At 44.0% G+C, this 23,149-nt stretch overlaps 1 protein-coding gene across 2 annotated transcripts in view; it reads left to right on the plus strand.

The window, feature by feature from the left end:
• Window positions 1–23,149, plus strand: part of gpc5b (glypican 5b) — a 593,135-nt gene that overhangs the window by 248,860 nt on the left and 321,126 nt on the right. The window contains exons 4-6 of one of the 2 annotated variants that reach the window (XM_060834330.1): window positions 5,034–5,167; window positions 18,405–18,464; window positions 21,057–21,182. In XM_060834330.1, the coding sequence (XP_060690313.1) occupies window positions 5,034–5,167; window positions 18,405–18,464; window positions 21,057–21,182 (320 nt within the window). The remainder of the gene's footprint in view (window positions 1–5,033; window positions 5,168–18,404; window positions 18,465–21,056; window positions 21,183–23,149) is intronic. The other variant, XM_060834331.1, reaches the window with a different exon arrangement.

A 23,149-nucleotide genomic window follows, 5' to 3' on the forward strand; every position in this document is an offset into this window, starting at 1 on the left:
AGAATGGCCTCCATCTGTGATGTAAATGTTTCTGAGTCGATTTAAGATGCTGGTGTATATTTGTAATGGGTGCACACGTGGCCTCAGGGAGGTGGTTTATTGCAACCTGGAGAAAGTGAGGACTGCAGATGCTGGAGACCAGAGTAGAAAAATGTGACACTGGAAAAACACAGCAAGCCAGGCAGCATCTAAGGAGCAGGAGAATCGACGTTTCGGGCAAAAGCCCTTCTTCAGGAATGAAGTTATTGCAACCTGCCAACTTATGCTAATTTAGCGAGAACACACACTGAAGATCAGGGATCACCGATTTCAGTTAATTGTCATGAAGGAAAACAGTGTTACACAACGAGGTGTGGATCTGGAATGCACTGCCTGGGAGAGTGATGTGGACAGATGCAAACACAGCCTTCAACATGTAACTGGATGCTAATCTGGGGCAGGCCTTCATGAAAGGCAGCTCAGCTTCATGAAGTGAGTTGCTCGTGTAGGGAGCTGGCTTGGACATGACGGGGCAGAATGACTACCCTCCAAAGCTAACAAATCAATGAGTCTAAACACACGCACATGTTTGAACAGCAGAGCCTCAGGAGACTCAGGATACTGCATCAGGGTACAGTTCACAGATATTGACAGAGTCTGGAAACACCTCCCTGGCCAGTGGACCTGCTGATCGTGCACTACCAAGTGCTGTAAAGGGTCAGCACCATCATTCATTTCTCCACCATTGGCTCCTTCCGGGATCTGAGGCAAACCACTGCCCTCAAATGTACCTCGCTAGCGTTTTCCAGGGTGCAGAGCGATGTGCATGTGACAACAGACAAGGTCACTGAGAGTGAATGGGTGCCAGCCTTCTCATAAGCCTACACTGAGGAACACTGTGTGGATGTGGCGATCATCACTGCTTGAGATCGTGCTGGATTCTTCATCAATCCTGCAGGCTTCCCACTCCATCGAAGTGCAGTTTGCGTAGGACCACACATGGATGCTGCAGGGTTCCCAGGGAGCAGAGCTGAGCTTCCTGGGTTGTTCCCATGCTGTGCGGTTGCTGCTAACAAGCCCGAAGTCAAAGTCCAGCCCGTTGCTCCACTTTGGTACTGTCCTATCTGTTGTTGGTGCTCATGTCAGACTCCACATTGACTGGCGAAGTATGGCATTCCCACAGACGCCTGGGAATCACTGCCCCAAAGTTGTCCGGAGTGGAGGAAGAGCAGGCGTGAGCACCTTGAGACTGGAAGTTTGGGAAAATGGAAGCCAGGTGAAAGCAATATAAAGAATGTGCTGCCACACTGACGCCCCACCCACCCCTCCCCGTGAGCACCATCTGTCCCAAGTGTAACAGAGCTTGCAGTAGCTGCATCAGTCTGGACAGTTACCTCCACCCTGTGAGTGGAAGAGAGTCATCCTCGTCTGCGAGGGACTGCCAATGAGTGAGTGAGTGACCATATCTTAAGTTTGCGAAGAACAGTTTGTTCATGTAATAGGCCATTGACAAAAAGCTCCTCTCCCAGCATGTAAGCCCTACTCATTACAGCAAAAACTTGAGGCCAGTTTTTTTTTCAAACTGGAGCTGATAATTAGGGAGATAACATGTGTTTCATATTTATTTGACTGTCACATGGTGTACCAGCCTTGTCCTAATAACGAGTCAATAAATTGTCATTTGATGCATTCATTAGTTGTGTGAATTTGTCAGTTTGAACTTTGATGCTGGAACTATATGGGATCTGACATGGTTCTGTAGACATTATCATTAATGCATTCTTTTTGATTGCTCTGACAGTATGTTTTGGCAAGGCCAGCACTTTTGCAATGGAATCAACCCTTGTCTGGAATGTTCTGTTGATTGAATTATTTCAAATGAGATGTTTTTGGGCTGTTTTCGTCTCCTACAACAGTCTGCTGTACAGATTCCATGTTGGCTGCCTGGGAACGCTAATAGGAAAAGGCTTGCTGGGTTCACATGATACTGAATGCCTCGAATTTATTATTCATTTGCATTCACAGGATGTGGGTATCGCTGGCTAGGCTAGTATTTATTGCCTGTCCCTGATTACCCAGAGGGCAGTTAAGAGTCAACCACATTGCTGTGGGTCTGGAGTCACATGTAGGCCAGACCAGGTAAGTAGGCCAGACCAGGTACGGAAGGCAGTTTCCTTCCCTAAAGGACATTAGTGAACCAGATGAGTTTTTTTTTTCCCTGGCAATGGATTCATAGTCATCATTTAGACTCTTAATTCCAGATTTCTTTTGTTTATTAATTTCAAATTCCTCAATCTACCATGCCAGGATTCAAACCTGGATCCCCAGAGCATTGCCTGGATTAATAGTCCAGCAATGATACCACTAGGCCACTGCTTCCCCGTTATAAAGAGAGCCTGACGTGCTGTGACATATTTTGGAAGATCGAGTGCATGTTGCTTCCCAGCGGTTAACAATTTGTGGGTAGCCTGCCCTGCCCTGCAGCTCCCTGATGTGAATGATTAGGGACAAATGAACCATGCTAGGAAGGTGCATTTGGAGAATCAATCCTCTGCTGTTCAATATATAAGAAGTGTGAATGAACTACTTGCCTGGGAGAGTCATCATAGATCCTACCTTCACAGTCTTTATCCACCTTTACCCAAGTACCCTATTATCAGGGGTCACCAGGCAATGACATGACACAGAAACCCTCTCTGATTGCTCTAGCCCAGGGAAACAGATCCATTACCACATAACTCATACTGAAATCTGTCAGTTACAACTCTCTGGGTAGCACTCATCCCTTTGAGGATAACTCGGCGTAACCTACACACACACACACACACACACCCCTCATCTCTGCCCCTGTCCCAGGACACAAGCTGATAGCAGAGCGGGGAAAACAATCCGAGGCCACTTTCTGTACCTTGACAGCATCTTCCATTTGCAGGAACTAATCTTTTTTAAATACTGACACTAGCCACACGCTGACAACTCAAGGCAGAGGTCACCAGCTCAGCAAGCAGAAATATCTCCTGGCATCTAGCTGAACTCTGTACTTACATAATTTGTACCAATGTGCCAGTCTTGGCTCAGTGGTCGTACTGTCACCTCTGAACCAGAAGGCTGTGATTTCAAATCCCACTTTAGGGACTTGTGTCTGTGATCTACTTTGACGCTCCCATGTGGTGTTGGGATAGTGCTGTTACACATTTAGAAACTTCTGGATGAGATGGTAAACCGGGTGGGTATAACTAATATCCCTGTGCACTTTGCAGAAAGGCGAGGGGACAATTCCCTTCTAAGATTGCGACTGCTATGAAGTGCTCTGTGGGACTTCCGTCAAGGCAAGTCTTCAGCAGTTTACAGTCCTTCCAATGGACTGCTTGCATTAATTGCAGTCTGCTGCTCACTCTGCACAGCCTTTCACATTTCTTTCTTTGAATTCCCTTTTTAAAAAAAATGCTGGATTCTGTATCAACAATGGAATGCAGCAGCAAATACTCCAATCAAAGGATTTTTTTTTGTTCTGAACCGTCTTGAAGTTCTTTTTGTGATTTTTCTCACATCCCTGCTGCCTTGTTTTTGCTCAGCAGCAAAAAAACAATTGAGTACTATTTTGCTCCTCAGAATCCTGAAGACCGCAATCAGGGCAACTCATGACCTTACATTGACACCACTTTCTGTGGACAACAGTGTTCCTTCCAGCAAAGCCCCTCCAGTTTCAGAAATATCATGTAGTTTCATCAGGCTGCCAAGATTTCCGTGACTAAAAGGTCATGATGATTATGTATCTAAAATGTGTTTATTTCACATTCACAATGGAAAAAAAACAGGGTCATAAAATGGCCATTGTGAAGACAATATGTTACCACAGCTGCTGTTGTCCATCAAAGAGACCGAACAGCAAGGAACATCTCATTTTCTTCATCAATGAGGAAGTACGGTTGGAGATGGTGGCTTAAAAGTTTGGACCAGAGTGGCTCAGTTGGCAAATGGATTGTCCATTATGGATCTGGGCTCTAGATAAGCACGAAGCTCCACTTCTCTCTCAATTTGTACCAAGTTAGCTTGGGACTTCATTGTGGTGCTGGAGTGGGTTCTCCACCGCTCTGATAGGAATGGATGAGCTTGCTGATATACCTTCCCCCAGTCACTGTCCTCAGACTGACGTTGGGAGATACAAGGTGTTGTGTATTGAAATCGGGACTAACCTATATAATAATGCAACTCCGAGTCCGATAGCCTGCCAGAACTAATCGTTGAGGCTCATATGTGAATAATTGTGCAGCTGGTTTGCAGAGGGCTAATGTCATTGTTTGCGGAGCTGTCAACGAACATAGGTATTCAAGAGAACGTGAGAGAATCTTATTGGTGCATTAAGGCAGCTTGTGGGCTATACCTCCTCTCAAATGTCCCAGTTCTTTGTGTCCAGTCATCTGTGCATTTCCTATCCTTTTTGATCCCAGTCAGGCCTTTCTGCAGCTTTGGTTCTTTCTGTAGACATCTTTTGTAAACTTCTGCCTCTGCATCCCTCACCCTCTCTATCAAACTCCTCCAAACCCACCTCCTCAACTTATTCTTCCTCCCTAGTGGTTCCCCTTCTCTTGGAAGGACCTTACAATGTTCCTTATTTCTGCTAAGTGTGCAGTTTAAATCCAATTTCTTTCAGTGGTCATCTGCTGGCCTGTTGACCACCAGTTTGTAAGGCATGAAAGTGTGGTCATTTGTAGCGTTTATAGCTACGGGATCCAAAGTGTAACTCAACAACATTCACAGTGGATGATTGAATTTTAAAGGAGTGGGAAGTTTATCTGGGTAGATTTAGCAGCAGTTTACCAGCACCTTGATATTTGTGCAGTTGTTCTTTTTGATACTGTGGGGTTTATGATGTCCCTCATGGTCACTCTTTTATTCTGACTGAGTTGGAAAATGGCAGTGTTAAGAACCATGTAGATGTTACACTCAACAACGAGATTCCTGTTGCTTTGCATCCTTACACCACTTACAATGAACATCTCTCTCTATTTGCAAAAAGGAACTGAATGCTCATGTGTGCTTTTGTGTTGTAGGTGGGTAAAGTTTGTGACCAGACCCAAGAGCGATCAATAGCTACTTCACAGGAAAACACAGCGCAGGTCCTGGTCATGCCCAGCTTCAAACCCCAGGCTGTGACCCCATATGGCACCCTGGCCCAGAGAAGAAGGTAAGGGCATTCTACTGCCAGTGGAGTCTTAACAAGGCAGTGTACTTTCCCGTTCCTTGACATCCCTTGATTGCCATGATGTAAAGGTGCCCATGTTGAACTGGAGTGGATAAAGTCAGAAGTATACAACACCAGGTTATAGTCCAACAGGTTTGTTTGAAATCGCACGCTTTTGGAACAGGGAAGTGGTTGTGCATCCCTTGGTGGACTAGGGTAGTTCGATCCCAAATATTGCTCAGCCTGTTGGCACGGCTGCAGAAGTGCTTTTGTACCACTCTCACTTGTTCTTCTCTTTGGAGGATGTGTCAGGTGGTACCTCACAAAGGCATGAGTCTTGCATAGTAAGACTATGAGATCCACAGTATCAGCCAAATGCCCACGTGTGCCACAGTGCAATGGCACAAAGGTGCTCTGTGCCACCTTGGAAAGTGCCAAAAGAGGGAAAGCTGCCCTGTGGGCAATTATACTAGAACTTGATGCAACATTCATAAAGCTATTATGTGCGTTTCTGGTCACTACAAGAAAGACCTATTTGCACTGGTAAGGATGCAAGTGAGACTTATGAGGATGCCACTTGGACTGGAGAATTGTGAAAATAAGGAAGATTGAATAGGCTTGGCTGTTTGCCTTGGGATAAGAAATATCTTATTTCAGATATATAAGATGGAAGCCTCCAAGATAAATAGGGACCAACTGTTTAAACCAACTGGTAGAAGGGAGATGAGACAGTTTTTCTCCCAGAGGATGGTCAAGGCAGAAACTCTCACCATATATAACTAGAACCTGGATGTTGGCTGGAAATCAGTGACTTGTAGGGCAGTGTGTCTAGTGCAGAAAGGTGGGAATAAGCTTGATTGCTCTTCTGTGTTGTAAATCCTGCAAGGTTCCTATATTAGAAACCATGATGAGTTGAGGGTTTACATAAAAAAAATCCCAGGGTTGGCCCCTTGTTTTGAGCTTGTACATTTTTGATGATATTGGCTGGGATTCTAACAGGAGAGGTCCAATTGTCCCAGTGTCTTTGAGTTGGGAGGGAAAACAATGGACAGTTCTTGCTCTTAATCATTATCTCGAACTTGACAGTGACCTGTCATCCATGATCTTATGCAGCTGCTTGTTCAAGGTTGTTGTGTGGACACTAAATCCGAATCAGTTCTGATATCCCTCATGACCAAGGAGGCTGCCACTATTCAAGGTCAAAGTTCACAGATTAGCTATTCACTTGCACGTGTGGAAATCGATAATAGCCAGTACCATCTTCATCAGGAGGCAAGAAAACTGCCAAGAGATGTCCTGATTTTTATGTCATAACAGTGGGATATTCCACCAATCCTCATGTGCCCATCTCAAAGTGCCCCATACAGTATATGTTCCCTGAAGAACTCGGACTGTTGTCAAATGGTGACTTCTTCTTCCTGGGTCCCACTGTTTTGTACCTTTCAGGATTGTTCCTCTCTACTGTAAATCCACTCTTATTGACTCCTCCCCTCAAAACATCCAACCCTTGACTCTACTATTACTGCAATTAATGGTCCCACCTCCAACTTCGCTTTCTTTGCTAAATTCCTTGAATGTGCTGTTGCATCCTAAATCCATTCCCAGCTTGCACAAGATGTGCAGGTTTGGTGGATTGGCCATCCTAAATTGCCCATCGTGTCCATGAACGTACTGGTTAGTTGGATGAGCCATTGAAAATGTAGGGTCACAGCGATAGCGAGGGTGTAGGTCTGGCTTTTTGGATTGCCTGTGTGGACTCGATGGGCCAAATGACCAGCTTCCACACTGTAGGGATTCTATGATTCCATGAGTTTCCACAGAACTCCATGCTTGAAGCCTCCAATCGAATTTCAAAATCACAAATGACATCCTACGTGACTGCGACAAAGGTGAACCTTTCCCCTTCGCCCTTCTTGATCTGGCTGTAGTCTTGGGAACACTGACCCCACCAACCTCCACCCATGCCTCTCCAACGTCTTCCTGCATTCACCTGATTGCCTTGTTATCTGAGCAGCCATAACCAGAGGTTAAATGGTAATGCCTTCATTTCCTGCTCCAGCACCATTACCTCTGGTGTCCCGCAAGGATCATTCCTTGACCCTCACTTATTTCTAATCTACATACCTTACCTGGTGACAACATGCAAAGGTAAAGCATTAGTTTTCACATGCACATTAATAGTACTCCACCCTGCCTCACCACCTGCTCTTCTGACTTCAATGCTGTTGCCCAGTTTTCAATTAAAAAATACGAAGACTTGAAGTCATTGCTTCTGATCATTGCCTCAAAATGCTGAAGCCCTAAGATGTGAACACACTCTCAACATTTCTTGGCCTCACTGCATCAGTTTTGTCCATTGAGGCACTTCTTTTTGACCTCGCTGTGGACCTATATATTCTCAGTGTTACGCTTTGACATTGATCCTGTCAAGGGCCTTGAGTGGAGAAAGTGAGGACTGCAGATACTTCAACGCTCCCTCCCACTCTGCCGAGGACATGCAAGTCCTTGTCTTCTCCAATGCCAAATCTAGCCACCTGATGCCTGGAGGAAGAACACCTCATCTTCTGACTCTGGGCCCTCCTACCACATGGGACCAACATTGATTTCACCAGTTTCCTCATTTCCCCTCGCCCCACTTTATCACAGATCCAATCGTCCAACTCAGCACCACCCTCTTGAACTGCCCCACCTGTCCATCTTCCTTCCCACTTCACCACTCCACCCTCCTTTCCAATCTATGACCATCACCCTCCCACCTTCATCTATCTATCACATTCCCAGCTACCTTTCCCCAGCCCCAACCCCTCCCATTTATCTTGCAGCCTCCTTGGCAGCCATACCACCCACACCCTCCCCCACCCTAATTCCTGATGAAGAGCTTATGCTTGAAACGTTGACTTTCCTGCTCCTTGGATGCTGCCTGACCTGCTGTGCTTTTCGAGCACCACACATTTTGACAAGGGACTTGAGTTGTTTTGATGCATTAAGATTGTTACAGTCATTCCTCCATAACCACCAATTCACGAATCGCTATTTCGCCGATGAGTAACCAATCAATCAGAATCAGAGCAAACCTCACCTATCCACAACCTCTTTCACTTATGTGGCAATCTCGCTATCTTGACCTGTTCCTTTACTCAGCTCTTCCCCTTCAACCCTCCAAGAGCAAGGGCATAGGTGCTCAGGAGGATGAACAAGTTGAGGTTGGCTATTAGCTGGAGGTAGAGGAGGATGGCTCATCATTTGGGGAATTGTGGCTGGGAGGGAGTCACATCAGCACTGTCCTCCTCCTCCCAATCCAGTAGAAACCATCTATCACCTCCTTCAACAACACCTGGTCCTGGGTCAAAGAACTTCTTGCCTTTACTTCTAAGTTACTCTGCAATTGTTTTATTGTATTGGTATTAACTTTTACTTCAGATGTTTTTGTGTTTATTGATGTGGGCAGAATGGTAGACATAATTTACTTGTATGTGGTATGTGATGACTGTATGTGGTATATCTTATTGTAAGGCTGGCATACTGGGACATCATACAAGTACATGTGCAATCAGGTACCAGTCAGTCAGTCTGCTGTCTTTCATGGTTGATGGGGGAATATTCTCCAGAGCAATTTCCCAATTTCCCTGGGGACTGTAAAGCTGAGAGCCTGACTTAGGTGGTGGTTATGTTGTTGGAAGTGAAACTTGAAAGGGCTCAGAAAAGATTCACAAGGATGTTGCCAGGGTATGAACTATAGGGAGAGGCTGAACAGGCTGGAGCTGTTTTCCCTGGAGCCTTGGAGGCTGAGGGGTTACCTTATAGAGGTTTATAAATTCATGAGGGGCATGGATAGGATAAATAGACAAAGTCTTTTCCCTGGGGCAGAGGAGTCCAGAACTAGAGGGCATAGATTTAGGGTGAGAGGGGAAAGATATAAAAGAGACCTAAGGGGCAACTTTTTCATGCAGAGAGTGATACGTCTATGGAATGAACTGCCCAAAGAAGTGGTGGAGGCTGGTACAATTGCAACATTTAAAAGGCATCTGGATGGGTATATGAATAGGAAGGGTTTGGAGGGTTATGGGCTGGGTGCTGGCACGTGGGACTTGATTTGGGTTGGGATATCTGGTCGGCATGGATGAGTTGGACTGAATGGTCTGTTTCTGTGCTGTACATCTCTATGACTCTGATTCTGAAAGATTGGAGTTACCTGCTTTTGGCAAGGCAAGGCAAGGAATGATTAGGGATAGTCAGCATGGTTTTGTGCGAGTGAAATTGCGTCTCTCAAGCATGATTGAGTTTTTTGAGTAAGCAACTAAGAAGGTTGACGATGGCAGAGTGGTAAACTTTATTTACTTGGACTTTAGTAAAGCCTTTGACAAGGTTCCACACGGTAGAATAATCAGTAAAGTTAAATCTCATGGGATTTGGGTAAAGCTTGCCAATTTGATACAACATTAGCTTGATGGCAGGATACAGAGGGTGGTGGAGGAGAGTTGTTTTTTGGACTAGAGGCCAATGACCAGTGGTGTTCCATAGGGATTGGTGCGAGGTCAACTTTTGTTTGTCATATACAAAATGATTTAGATGAGAATATAGAAAGCTGTATGATGCAATGATTCTGGGAGAATTCTGAGCTCATCTTCAAATTGTGCCAGGTGACCTTTAACAATGAAGAGCCAGCCCATGAAAAATGGAATAGCTTCCTGCTGTGATATGTTATGCTGTGATTTTATGCGTAGCTTGGAATGTTGATTATGCTTTCATGCTTTGTAGTCTAAAAATGAGAATTAGTACAATCAGCTTTCCTGTAAACCGAAGGTTTTCCAGCTGTTTTGGTGGAATGTTTATGTGTTGTGGTGAATGAATGATGTTTTTATATCCTATCCCATTAAAACATGAATCCTCCATCACCACTGTTGCAGCCCAGCCTGCAATCAGCAGTTCAGCAGTTTTTTAGTCACGGTGTTAACATAAGAACCAGGAGCAGGAGTAGGCCGTCTGGCCCTTTGAGGCTGCTCCACCACTCAATAAGATCATGGCTGATCTTTTTTGTGGCCTTAGCCCCAGTTACCCGCCCTCTCACCATAACCCTTAATTCCTTTACTGTTCAAAAAATTATCTATCTCAGTCTTAAAACCATTCAATGAGGAAGCCCCAACTACTTCACTGGGCAGGGAATTCCACAAATTCACAACCCTCCAGATGAAGAAGTTCCTTCTCAATTCAGTCCTAAATCTTCTCCCTCTAATTTTGAGGTTATGCCCTATTGTCCAAGATTCATGCACGAGTGGAAACCTCCTCTCTACTTCTATCTTATCTATTCCCTTTATAATTTTATGTTTCTACAAGATCCCTCCACATTCTTCTAAATTCCAATGAATATAACCCAGTCTGCTCAGTCTCTCCTCATAAACCAACCCCCTCAACTCCAGAATCAACCCAGTAAACTTCCTCTGCACCAGTACACCCTTTCCCAAGTAAGGAGACCAAAACTACACACAGTACTCCAGGTGTGGCCTCACTAGTACCCTATACAGCAGCAACATAGCCTCCCCATTTTTAAATTCAATCCGTTTCGCAATGAAGGACAAAATTCCGTTTGCCTTTCCTAATTACCTGTTGTACCCGCAGACCAACACTCTGTGATTCATGCACAAGGACACCCAGGGCCCACTGCAGAGTTGCATGCTGCAACTTTTTACCATTCAAGTAATAGTCCTTTTTATGTTCTTCCTACCAAATTGGATGTCTTCACATTTGTTAACATTGTACTCCATCTGCCAGACCTTTGCCCACTCACTTAAACTGTCTATGTCCCTTTGCAAAGTTTCAGAGTCCACTGCACACTTTGTTCTCCCACTCATCTTTATGTCATCTGAAAACTTTGACACATATGTAAACTATGAACAATTACAGTCCCAACACTGATCCCAGAGGCATACTTCTAGTCACTGATCACCAACCAGAACTCATTGATTCCCACTCTTTGCTTCCTGTTCGTTAACCAATCCTCTATCCATGCATCTTTACCTTATGCATCAGCCTTTTGTGTGTCATCAATTCGAAAGCCTTTTGGAAATCTAGGCGCACCTCACCTACCGGGTCCCCGTTGTCCACCTTGCTTGTAATGTCTTCATAGAATTCCAAAAGATTAGTTAAGCATGACCTGCCCTTCATGAACCCGTGCTACATCTGCTCAATGGGGCAATTTCTATCTAGATGCCCAGCCATTTCTTCCTTGATAATTGATTCAAGCATTTTCCCCACTACAGAAGTTAAGCTAACTGGTCTATACTTCACCATCTTTTGTCGATCTCCCTTTTAAACAATGGTGGCACATTTGCTATTTTCCAATCTGCAGGAACTCCCCCAGAGTCCAACAAAGTTTGGAAAATTACCACAGGTGCATTTGCAATTTTTCCTGCTATCTGTTCTAGTACCCTGGGAAGCATTCAATCAGGGTTGGGAGATTTGTCTACCTTTAGCTCCATTAGCTTCCCTGACACTGTGCCTTCCGTGATAATGGTTGTTTCCAGGTCATCACCTACCTTCATCTACTTCTCAATTACTGGTATATTATTAGTGTCCTCCACTTTGAAGACCTACGCAAAATACCTGTTCAATGCCTCGGCCATTTCCTCATATCCCATGACTAAGCGCCCCTTCTCATCATCTAAAGGATCAACGTTTACCTTCGCCACTCTGTTTTTGTTTCATATTTTAATAGAAACTTGCACTGTCTGTCTTTTTATTCTGAGCTGTTATACTCTCAAAATCTATTTTACTTTCCTTTATAGCTTTTTTTATTGTTTCTAGTTGACCTTTAAAGTCTTCCCAATCTTCCAGTCTCTTGCTGGCCTTTGTCACTTTGCATGCCTTATTTCCCTAGACACCCATGGCAGATAACCCTTTTTCTTACAGGCCTTCCTTTTCACTGGCATATGTTTCTGCTGAGCACTTTGAAAGATTGCTTTGAAAGTCCTCCACTGCGTGTCAACTGTCCCACCATAAAGTCTTTGTCTGTAGTCTACTACTTAGCCAACTACTCCCTCATCCTATTGTAGTAACCAAATGGCTAGTTAGATTAGATTAGATTAGATTAGATTACTTACAGTGTGGAAACAGGCCCTTCGGCCCAACAAGTCCACACCAACCCGCCGAAGTGCAACCCACCCATAACTCTACATTTACCCCTTACCTAACACTACGGGCAATTTAGCATGGCCAATTCACCTGACCTGCACATCTTTGGACTGTGGGAGGAAACCGGAGCACCCGGAGGAAACCCACGCAGACACGGGGAGAACGTGCAAACTCCACACAGTCAGTCGGGAATTGAACCCGGGTCTCAGGCGCTGTGAGGCAGCAGTGCTAACCACTGTGCCATCGTGCCGCCCTTGTTTAAGCAGAGGACCCTGGTATTGGATTTTGTCCTCGCGCTTTCAGTCTGTATTCTAAATTCAACCATACCGTGATTACTCCTTCCAAGAGGATCCCTAACTAAGAGATCTTGGGAAAGAAGGAGGAGCTACAGAGAGTGATCTTGATTTCAGTGTGCAGACGTGTTAGGCAATAAAGCTGGGTGTGTAAGATAATGCATCAATAATTTGGCAATAGCATGAGAAGCTACTAGGACCACTGCTGCTGGTATTGTCACTGTGATCTACACTTCACTGCAGCAATCTCCATGATTCCTGCTACCTTTAGATCCCCATCCCACTCCGAGAAAGGCAAGGGCAGGTTGGAATGCCATTTGCAAGCTCCCCTCCAAGCCACATTGCCTTATTTTAATGGTGAATCGAACTCCGTGGAGTTGTCACCATGCCTTAGGTTTACCCTTCCAGAAAAAGATGGATCCAGCACCTTGTTCTTTGAGCTGAGCTCCTCCTGCCAGCTGAGTTCCATTCAGGGCAGTGATGCCAATATTGTGGAGGAAGAGGTCCCACGTGAGAGTGACAGTGTGACGTTCCAGTCTGTCCCTGCTGCAGTTGTCTATTTGTGTGCTGACATTCCAGGTGCCAAACCTCATTTTCAGGGTGGAGGCTTTCATTCCTCCTTTTCCTCATCTGTCAGCTTTACTCTGGATATCGATCACACAAGCCAGTCCCAAAAAGAGGATATACCTAATTGCTCTTTACTCAAACGAGGTATTGAACAAAGTATTGCAAACAAGAGGTAAAATGTCACCAACTTACACATACATGGTTACAGTTCCAAGTGACTTGGTTTATGTCGACATGTCACACTGAAATAAGTGATTGGCTTGCTCTGTTCCAACCTCTGGTCTCTTATCAGACAACTCCTGTTCCTGAACTAGTTGACTAAGGCTGATCAAATGGATGTGGTCAAACTTGACTGTGCCCAGTCTTGTAAGTGATTGATCAGTTTGATCACCGGCAAACTTCATAAATGTGTAACACCTTCCATACTTGGTTAACATTTCACTCATAACGACAACTGTTTGTTTTCTCTGGAGAGAGGCTTATCTCTCGGTTTTAATGGACACTGACAGCTTGTCCAGGCTGCTGCCATGAACTATTTCCTTGCAGCTTTTGTGTTGTCTGATTGACTGTGTGATGTTTACACAGCACAATGTGCTTCCTGTATGATCAACCATATGTTGTTGTGCTGTCATGCACTGTATCTGCTTTAAATCAGAACTTCAGCCAGACAAATAGTGTCACCAATTCAGTACATCACCTACTGAGCTATAAACACTTACATCCCTTCAGGTGATTCAGTGCTTTTTAAATGATTAGGTTAATGGTTAATACCCCACCATCCAACCATTGACCTTTCAATAGAGCAGGTTTCATATATTTTGTTATCATCTTTTGGCTAATCTAGGAAATTAACAGTTATTGCTAACAAGAGACTGGAAGATGCCCATGTGAGATCTTTAATGTAGTGTGATCACACGATCCAGACAAATCTTTGTCTTGCGGCAGGGTGATCTGACACAATTGGAAACCAGGTTTCCTTGCACACATACACATTGATGTTGCCCCTACCCCATCTCAGTTAAGGAGCCTGCAGTCTTGCTTGTTTGTGGACCAGCTTCAGTGTGGAGCAGGTGATCCATCTCAGTCAGCCCCTAGGAGATCAGCAAAGTCTCATAGCATCAGAGTGATGACCAGGTGCAGATCCTTCCCTCCTGTACAGTGCCTCTTGTAATTCCTGATGTTATGTTTCACACTGGGGTTCTCTGGGAGTACTTCAGATCAAGAGCAGTGAGGAGAGTTGAACCTGGTCTGTTACAGCAATGGGGAGGAAGGGAGACCAGCGTTCAAGTCAGGAGCAGTGAGGGGACAGTCTGAAACCACACACCAGCCTAACTCAGAAAGATATCAACATTGCTTCAGTGCCTCTGGGGGTACTGGAACTCTGTAATAGCATTGTGTTTCTATCTATAGCACATAGGGAGCAGCAGTTCAAGAAGACAGCTCCCCCTCATCCTCTCAGGGGCATGTGAGGATGAGCATCAAATGCTGGCCCAGCCAATGACACCTACACCCATAAATTCAGAGATATATACAGTGCAGCAAAGGCCCTTCAGCCCATCGAATCTTTGCCAACATAACTACTAATAAACATGTGTTAATCCTAATTTCCTGCACTTGTCCTATATCCTTGAATGTACTTATATTTGAAGTACTCGCCAAATATTTTTTAGAGTTTGTAAGGTTTTCACCCTCTTCTACCTTCCCAGGCAGTGTATTCCAGATTCTTACTACCCACTGAGGGTAAATGTTTTGTCCCAAATCCCTTCTGAATCTCCTGCCGCTTAATCTAAAACTATGCTTGGCTCCTCAACCAAGGGGAACAGCTGCTGCTTTTCTCCCTGTCCATATCCCTCATAACCTTATACACCTCAATCATGTCCCCCTCCCCTCAGTCTTCTCTGGTCTGAAGAAAACAGTCCAAGCCATTCTAGTCTCACCTTGCAGCTCAATTTCTCCAACTCAGTCAACAACCTGGGGGACCTCCTCTGTCACCCTTCTAGTGCCAGCACATTGTTACTGTAGTGAGGCGACCAGAACTGCACACAGCACTCCAGTATCCTGTGAACACAGAGAGAAAATTTAATTTTGCTACCTGAGGAGGGAAGCAGTTTACCATAAGTGGTGAGAATCAAACTTTTCTTTCTTAGCCCTCTTTGTCTGTCAGGATTTGTCACTGGCTTCACAGCAGTTCAAGCTCCACTCATTTATAAGAGCAGGCAAGCTCTGTGAGCCTTTGTAAAGCAAGACTGAGCTGCTCAAGGACCCATTGTCTTCACTGAAGTGTAGTTCACCGTTAGAATGTAGGTGAAAGGCATAGCCAGTTATCGTGCAGAAAGCTCCCACTAACGACGAGGAGGTACTGACTAGTGAGCATGCTTTCTGCTGGTGTTGATTGTGGGATAAATGCTGGGCAGAAGCCCAGGGAGAAAGGTCATCTTCTGTAGAAAGTGCTGGGGGGAGATTGTTTACATCCACTCAAGGAGGCAGACATTAGGGCTGTCTCAGTACTGCACTGAGCTGTCTGTCCAGATTAGGTGACTGTGTCTGGAACTGCTGACTCAGTGAACAGTTACACCACTGAGAAAGAGGCACTATCAGTTAACAGACAAGCGTATGAAGCACTGCACAACATCCCTCCATTTTAACTCAGACAGGAACATGCCCAGCTTAAAATAGAGGAGACAAAGTCCTGTCAATATGTTATACTCCTACCCGTACCAGCCACATTTTATAGTCAGGCATGGGTCTATAGACATTCCTGGTGGGGAATACTCTTGGCTGGCAGTTTGCACGTTAGAAAATTACTCCCATAAATTTTGCAATTGGCCTCCAATTTAGCCTAATGGAGTGGATAATTATGCTTCTTTGTAATCCTGTAGCCTGATTATGTCATTTCTAAAGTGCTGCGACACAGCTAAGTAAATAAGTGATAATTTACAGCTCTCCATTCACTCTCTGTTTTCCAACCCCCTGGAGTTAACTCCTTCAACATCGCTTTTTGTTTTGTTTCCTGTCCTTAGTCCTTTCTCCATTTCTGGCCTCTTGAACATCCCCGAGTTGAATTGATCTGTCACTGGTGGCTGTGCTTTCAGTTGCTAAATCTCTTAAAACCTGACGTTCTCTCCTTAGGTCTCTCCGCCTTTCTTTCTCTTTCTGCCTTTAAAATCAATCTGTTTGACTAAGCTTATTTGTCATCTGTCCTAATATCTCCTTGTGAGACCAGTTATTTGACATCCCATTGCTGGGTGAGCAGAAAGTTCCACCCAATAAATATTGAGATGACTGAAGCCTTTGTCTTCAGTTACAGCTCCAAACATTGTCTCCCTTTACCATGCAAGAGTTAAAGATTAACCCAGTCTGTTTGTGAGCTTGATATCACATTTGAATCTGAGTTGAGCTATGACCCTCATACTTGTGCCAACACTAAAACCAACCTGTTGACACTCATGGAGTCATAGTCATTGAGTCTTACAGCACAGAAACAGACCCTTCAGTCCAACCTGTCTATGTCAAACATAACCCCAACTAAACTAGTCCCACCTGCCTGTTTCTAGCCCATAACCCTCCAAACCTTTCCTATTCACTTACATAACTAAGTGTCTTTTAAACACTGTAACTGTGGTCACATCCATGACTTTGTCATGAAATTCATTCCGCATGCAAACCACACTCTGTGTAAAAAAAAAAGTCCCTCTCATTGTCCTTTTTACACCCATCTCCTCTCACCGTAAAAATGTGCCCCCTAGTCTTGGAATCCCCCACCCTCAGGAAAAGGCACCGACCATTAACCCTATCAATGCCCCTCATGATTTTGTAAACCTCTAGAAGGTCACCTCTCAGCCTCCTACACTCCAGTGAAAAATGTTCCAGACTATGCAGCCTTTGTTTATAATTCAAGCCTTCCATACCTGGCAAGATCCTGGTAAATAGCTTCTGAACCCTGTGTAACATTGCTACAACATGCTCTCTTTCAGCTGCTGAAAACCTGATTTATGTCTTTGTTACCTCTATATGTGATTATTCTGACATACTCCTGAGTAGTCTCCTCAGTTCTAACCCTCCAATAACCATGAAGTCAGCCAGAGCTGTCTACCTCTGTCTTAACTTGCACTCAGTCCTGATTCCATACCATCCTGTGCTCACTAATCTAGATTGGCCCCTGGTCAAGAATTGCAATGATTTTAAACCATGTCACTTCTTGAGCTCATCCCACCCAATCTCTGAACTCTCTTCCAAACCTTCAAACCTCTGCAATGCCTGTGATCATTTAGTACAAGTTTCTTGCGCATTTTTATATCTCCACTTTGGTGGCCAAGCAGTCAGTAGTTCAGGCCTTGAGCTCTAATGTTGATGAAACTTTCTGATTCTCTACCTCTCTTTCCTTCTTTAACCTGCTCCTTAAACACTCCTTAAAATCTATCTCCTTCACCAAAGCTTTTGGTTATCAGACCTATGTGGTTCAGCAGTGTGCTTTATTCTAAAACACTCCTGCAACACACTTTATGATTTTGTTTGAATTATGGCAGCTGCGTTACTACAGGTTGTCGTTGTTATGTAGCCCGGTGTCAGGTTTTGTTTGAAGAGCCTCTTGGATAGTTCCTTGACACTTCACAAAAAACACCACAGAGATACAGGTTGCTAACGTTGCAGATATACTTCTATAGATGGCGAGGATTTAATTCTCTGAATGTAGTGAATCTGGAATTCTTGATCAGAGAGGGCTGTAGAGGCTGGGTCAGTAAGTATATTCAAGGCCCAGATGGACGTGTAATCAGTAAAAGTGATGGTTATGGGGGGAAAGGAGGAGAGTGCAGTTGATGGTTGTCAGATCGCCCCCAAAATGAACCCTGTGTGGCTGCAAGCCAGCGACTCCAGGAGCTCAATCTCGTCTCTGTGTTGGTGATCTGTCCCATTAATGTCCCATTACTATGTTTAATCATAGGGATGAGGCAGTAAGTGATTCTCTATGTCCTGGTCTTCACATATGGAGGGGGAATGGCACCTTTTATGCTTCATTCTGATTTTGATCCTACTGTAAGCATGTGCATGATGTTTTATTTTTCCATATGGTTTCATCATTTTCACTTGTTTTTCTCTCTCTCTTTTTCATGATATGCTCCTTCCTCCCTTCCCTCCCTCTCTCCTTCACTCCCGCTCTCTCTCTCTCTCACACTCCCTTGCTCCATTCACCTTGTCCCGAAACACTCTGCTACCCTGTCTGACTGACGCTTCCTGCCTGCGATTCTGTCCAGCTCCCTGCCTCTGAAAGAAGTAAAGACTGATAGGCCTAGGACAATGAAAAAGAACTCTAGGTAAGAGAACCTGTACAGTGGGCAGATTAACTGTCCCTCAGCTAACATAAGCTTTTTGTTATAAAACAAACAACAAACACTGTGGGTGAATGCTCTTTCAGGTGTAGTAGTTGCTTCACTCTCAAGCCAACGCAATGTCCATTCCTTCCATTTTATCCCAACAGTGTGTCACGTCTAAAAAGCTCCCCTTTCAGTTTCTGTTTCTTCATGGCCACCCAATCTACGGAGAATTTGAAACTCTTTTGCCATACACCACCAACCTGCCCTTAGGCTGTCCAAGCAGAAATCATACAGCGTTAATAGACAAACAGATAAAGGTGGCCCTGACCGCATCAGGATTCAGACCTGAGTCATGGCCTAAGACAATGTGGAAGGGATTAATTTAGCCCAGTCTATTGTGCTGCTTCTTGGGAAGAGCTTTCATGTAATCCCATTCCCTGCTGAAGAGCAGTTGCATCTTGCTATACTTTGTTTGTCCAGTCACTATTTCTTCAATTTAATCTTGAACATTCCTTTTGTATCTATTTCTTCCATCATTTCAAGTAGTGTATTTGTGATCGCTGTGGACACAAATAAAGATTTCCTCACATTTCCTCTTTGTTAATGACCTGAAATCTAGGTCTTCTCATTATTGCCCTATCTAAACGGGCGGCACTGGGTGGTACGGTGGCTCAGTGGTTAGCACTACTGCCTCACCGCGCCAGGGACCCAGGTTCAATCCCCACTCTGGGTGACTGTGTGGAGTTTGCACATTCTCCCTGTGTCTGTGTGGATTTCCTTCAGGTGCTCTGGTTTCTTCCCACAATCCAAAGATGTTCATGTCAGGTGAATTGGTCATGCTAAATTGCCCATTGTATTAGGTGTATTGGTAAGTGGTAAATATATGGTCAGGGAATGGGTCTGGGTGGGTTACTCTTCGGAGGTCGGTGTAGATTTGTTGGGCCAAATGGCCCGATTCCATACCATAGGGAATCTAATCTAATCTAAACTGAGAAGCAGTTCCTCCTTGTTTACTATATCAAAGCCATGTTGAGTTTACAACCTCTTCAAACCATCTGCTAACATTCTCTGCTCCAAGAACCCCAGCATCTTCACTCTCTTTTATATGTCATGTACAATTTGCCACTTAATCTTCTCAGTGATGATGTGTTTAAATTCCTTCTGATGCACAAAGATAATCAGGCAAATCATCATAAAATTCACGAGCCTCTCAGTTATACAGAGTACCCTCCTCGTCAACACATACGCTTTCCATTCAGGCCTAGAAAGCACAACATTTATACATTTCTCTTAAGGCATTAACTCCATTCTTAGCATTCCCCATAAACAGCAATAAATTTATAAATTATAGATGTAACTTTTTTTTACATATTCCTAATTGTGTTTGAAGGAGGTGGTTAGCTGCATTCATGAACTGAACCAATTACAGAAAATATTCTCAATGCTGTCTTGAGACAGTATCAAAACAAACTTGATTTGGGAGTATTTATTATTTCTTTCTTATAGTACAATATAAAAATACATATATAGAGAAAAATAAACATATATAGAGTACCTACAACATTTCAAAAGTCAACAAAACTCACATAAAACCTTCAGGTTAGAATGAATTGTCAGTGGCCCTTGAGTCCACAATCTTCTGTTGAAGGTAACCATGTTAACATCGAGCTAACGCTGACGAAAAAGCACAATATGACTCCAAACGATGTCCCTTCAAATGTATTTCTTACATAGTTCCAATAATTTGCAAAACTTTATCATGAAACAGTCTTTTGTAGTCTTCTTGATGCATTGTTACGGGAAAATGATAGTATTCCTGTGTTAACTGCATTGATGGTATATACTGTAGATGGTCCCTTATTCAAAGACTGTCAATCACCCCAGATGAAGACCACAATTGGACAAAGTATGCATAGAATGGTCTTATGAGAAGATGCACCTACCTTGTCAGCATATTTATCGCTACATAGACCATGTGTAATCTGATTATTTTGTAGGGCAAATTCCAAGTAGCTCTGCTGGTTTATCAATCAAACAACCTCATCTAGTCATTGACTTTCATGTTGTACAAAGAAAATCAACTTCCAACTCTACGGTATTCTGGGAGTACCTTCTCCAATGTGGCACCAGACTGTAGTATTTCAAAAAGTCATAACCTTCTCAAGGATGACTGGAACTGGAAATAAAGAACAGTCTGGCTGAAGTCCCTCATATTCCAAAAAAATTGCAAAGCCTTCCCGAAAAAAGGTGCGACGAAAAATCTGTCTTAAGACTATCAAATACTTCAGTTTAATAATCTGAGACTCATTTCTTGCTTCTTCATGTAGAACTTAGATCTTTTAATTCTGAGTACAAAGTCACGTTATATTTTTGAAAGGAACTTAAATAGGTGTATAATTGGAAGATAACTGCCATGCAGTGATGTCTTAATGGTAAAAACCCATGCTAGGGTGGAAGCTGTGAAGTGATGTAATTCTATTCTACTGTATTTGCTGGGTTGTTCATTTGCTTTACAATGGATACACTTTGCTCATGTTTTATTTGTACTGGCCTTGATTACATTGGAGGATTGACTTGTATTTATTTCAACAGGGACTTCATGAACTACATCCGGCGGCACAGGACCTTCTATGCTTCCATGGCAGAGCAGATCTGTGAAGATGATCTCCGACCTCATGATAGCTCAACCTGCTGGAACGGAGTAAACGTTGTGGAAAGGTAAGTGGTTTGGCTGCAAAATTGCAATGTGAAAGAGCAATAGATGTGACATCTGTCACCTTAACCTCTGACCCACTTTGGGTCTATTGTTGATATGCTGTATTGCACAAATATTATGAACGTGCCCTCTTTTTGCTATTTGGTGGCTTTGCCAAGATGAATTGTATTGTCGATTCATGTCCAAATTCAAGAAATGTGTTTCAATGTGATTGTGACAGATGTAACGACACATAACTGTTGGCTATAAGTTTAGATAAAGCAACCTTCGCATCAGCTGGACTAGGTTCACACAACCTCTTGACATATTCTGTATTGCTCCATTGTCTACCATATGAGTTTGGTTATATGTGATCTAAGGATCTCTCAATAGTCCCTATTGAGATATTCTAACAGTCCTGCATTGCCATTGGGGCATTGCAAGTGAAAAACCAAGGCAAAACAACCACTTCTAATTGGTTTGGTAACATGTGAAGATAATGTCAGTCACTCGTTAGCACAGGTTTGAGTAAATGTGTGATTGTAGAAAACCTTTTTAACTCTGGAACTCAGGACCTGTACCCAGCCCAGAATGCTCCTCACTTGTGGTGGAGGAAATCCAAGAAAGTGCGGGATCTGCAGATAGTCACAGTCTCCTGTCCAATCACTTAAGGACTCTGTACAGCACTGTTATAGTGAGTGCAAATTGAAGAGAACACATGCTGCTGTAGAATTTTACTTTGAATTCATGGGAAAATGTCATAAGCAAACTGAAAGGCAAACGATCTGGCACATGTTTAGAAAGAAGTGGGACACTGAGAGAAAATGGATGAGTTTTGGCGACTGGCAAGTGACATTCGCAACACACAACTCTCTGCCCAGCAAGACAGCATCGCCCCTTAACATTCGATTGTATTACCGTTGCTTAATCTCCCACTAATCCATCCTGGGGCATTACTGTCATCCAGAAACTGAACTGGGCTAACCATACAAATACAGTTGCTAAAAGGGCAGGTCAGAGGCTAGGAATACTGCAGCAGGTAACTCACCTCCTGACTCCCAAAGCCTATCCATCATCTACAAGGCACAAGTCAAGAGTGCGATGGAATACTCCCCACTTGCCTGGATGGGTGCAGCTCCCACAGCATTCAAGAAGCTTGTCACCATCCAGGACAAAGGAGCCCACTTGAGTGGCACCACATCCACAAACAAGTAGCCCATCCAACACCAATAATCAATCGCAGCAGTGTGTACCATCTACAAGATGCACTGCAGAAATTCACCAGCGATCCTTAGACAGCACCTTCCAACCCCATGATGACCACCATCTGGAATGACTAGAGCAGTAGATACATGGGAATACTATACCCTGCAATTTGTCCTCCAAGCCATACATGATCCTGACTTGGAAGTTTATCACCTTTCCTTCACAGTTGCTCGGTCAAAATCCTGGAATTCCATCCCTCATAGCTTAGTGGGTGCCCCTAAACCAAATAGATTGCCGTGGTTCTCAAGACAGCACTGTCACTCTCTCTGGGACAGTTAGGATGGGCAATAAATGTTAGCTCAGCCAGCGAAACCCGCACTCTGTGATTGAGTTAATTAATATATACTTCCAATCAGGGAACACTGGAGAGCTGTCCTTTACATTACTAGATTAGACTCCCTACATTGTGGAAACAGGCGCTTTGCCCTAATCAGTCCACACCAATCCTCTGAAGAGTAACCCACCCAGACCCATTTCCCTCTGACTAATGCACCTAATACTGTGAGCAATTTAGCATGGCCAATTCACCTGACCTGCACATCTTTGGACTGTGGGAGAAAACCCACACAGACACAGGGAGAATGTGCAAACTCAACACAGACAGTCACCCGCGGTTGGAATCGAACCTAGGACCCTGGTGCTGTGAGGCAGCGGTGCTAATCACTGAGCCACTGTGCCGCCCACTAGCTACCATTCTTATCATTTATCAAGTGAGTGCAAGCTT

This window comes from Hemiscyllium ocellatum, chromosome 13 (genome assembly GCF_020745735.1).
Source record: "Hemiscyllium ocellatum isolate sHemOce1 chromosome 13, sHemOce1.pat.X.cur, whole genome shotgun sequence".
Taxonomy (NCBI): Eukaryota; Metazoa; Chordata; class Chondrichthyes; order Orectolobiformes; family Hemiscylliidae; genus Hemiscyllium; species Hemiscyllium ocellatum.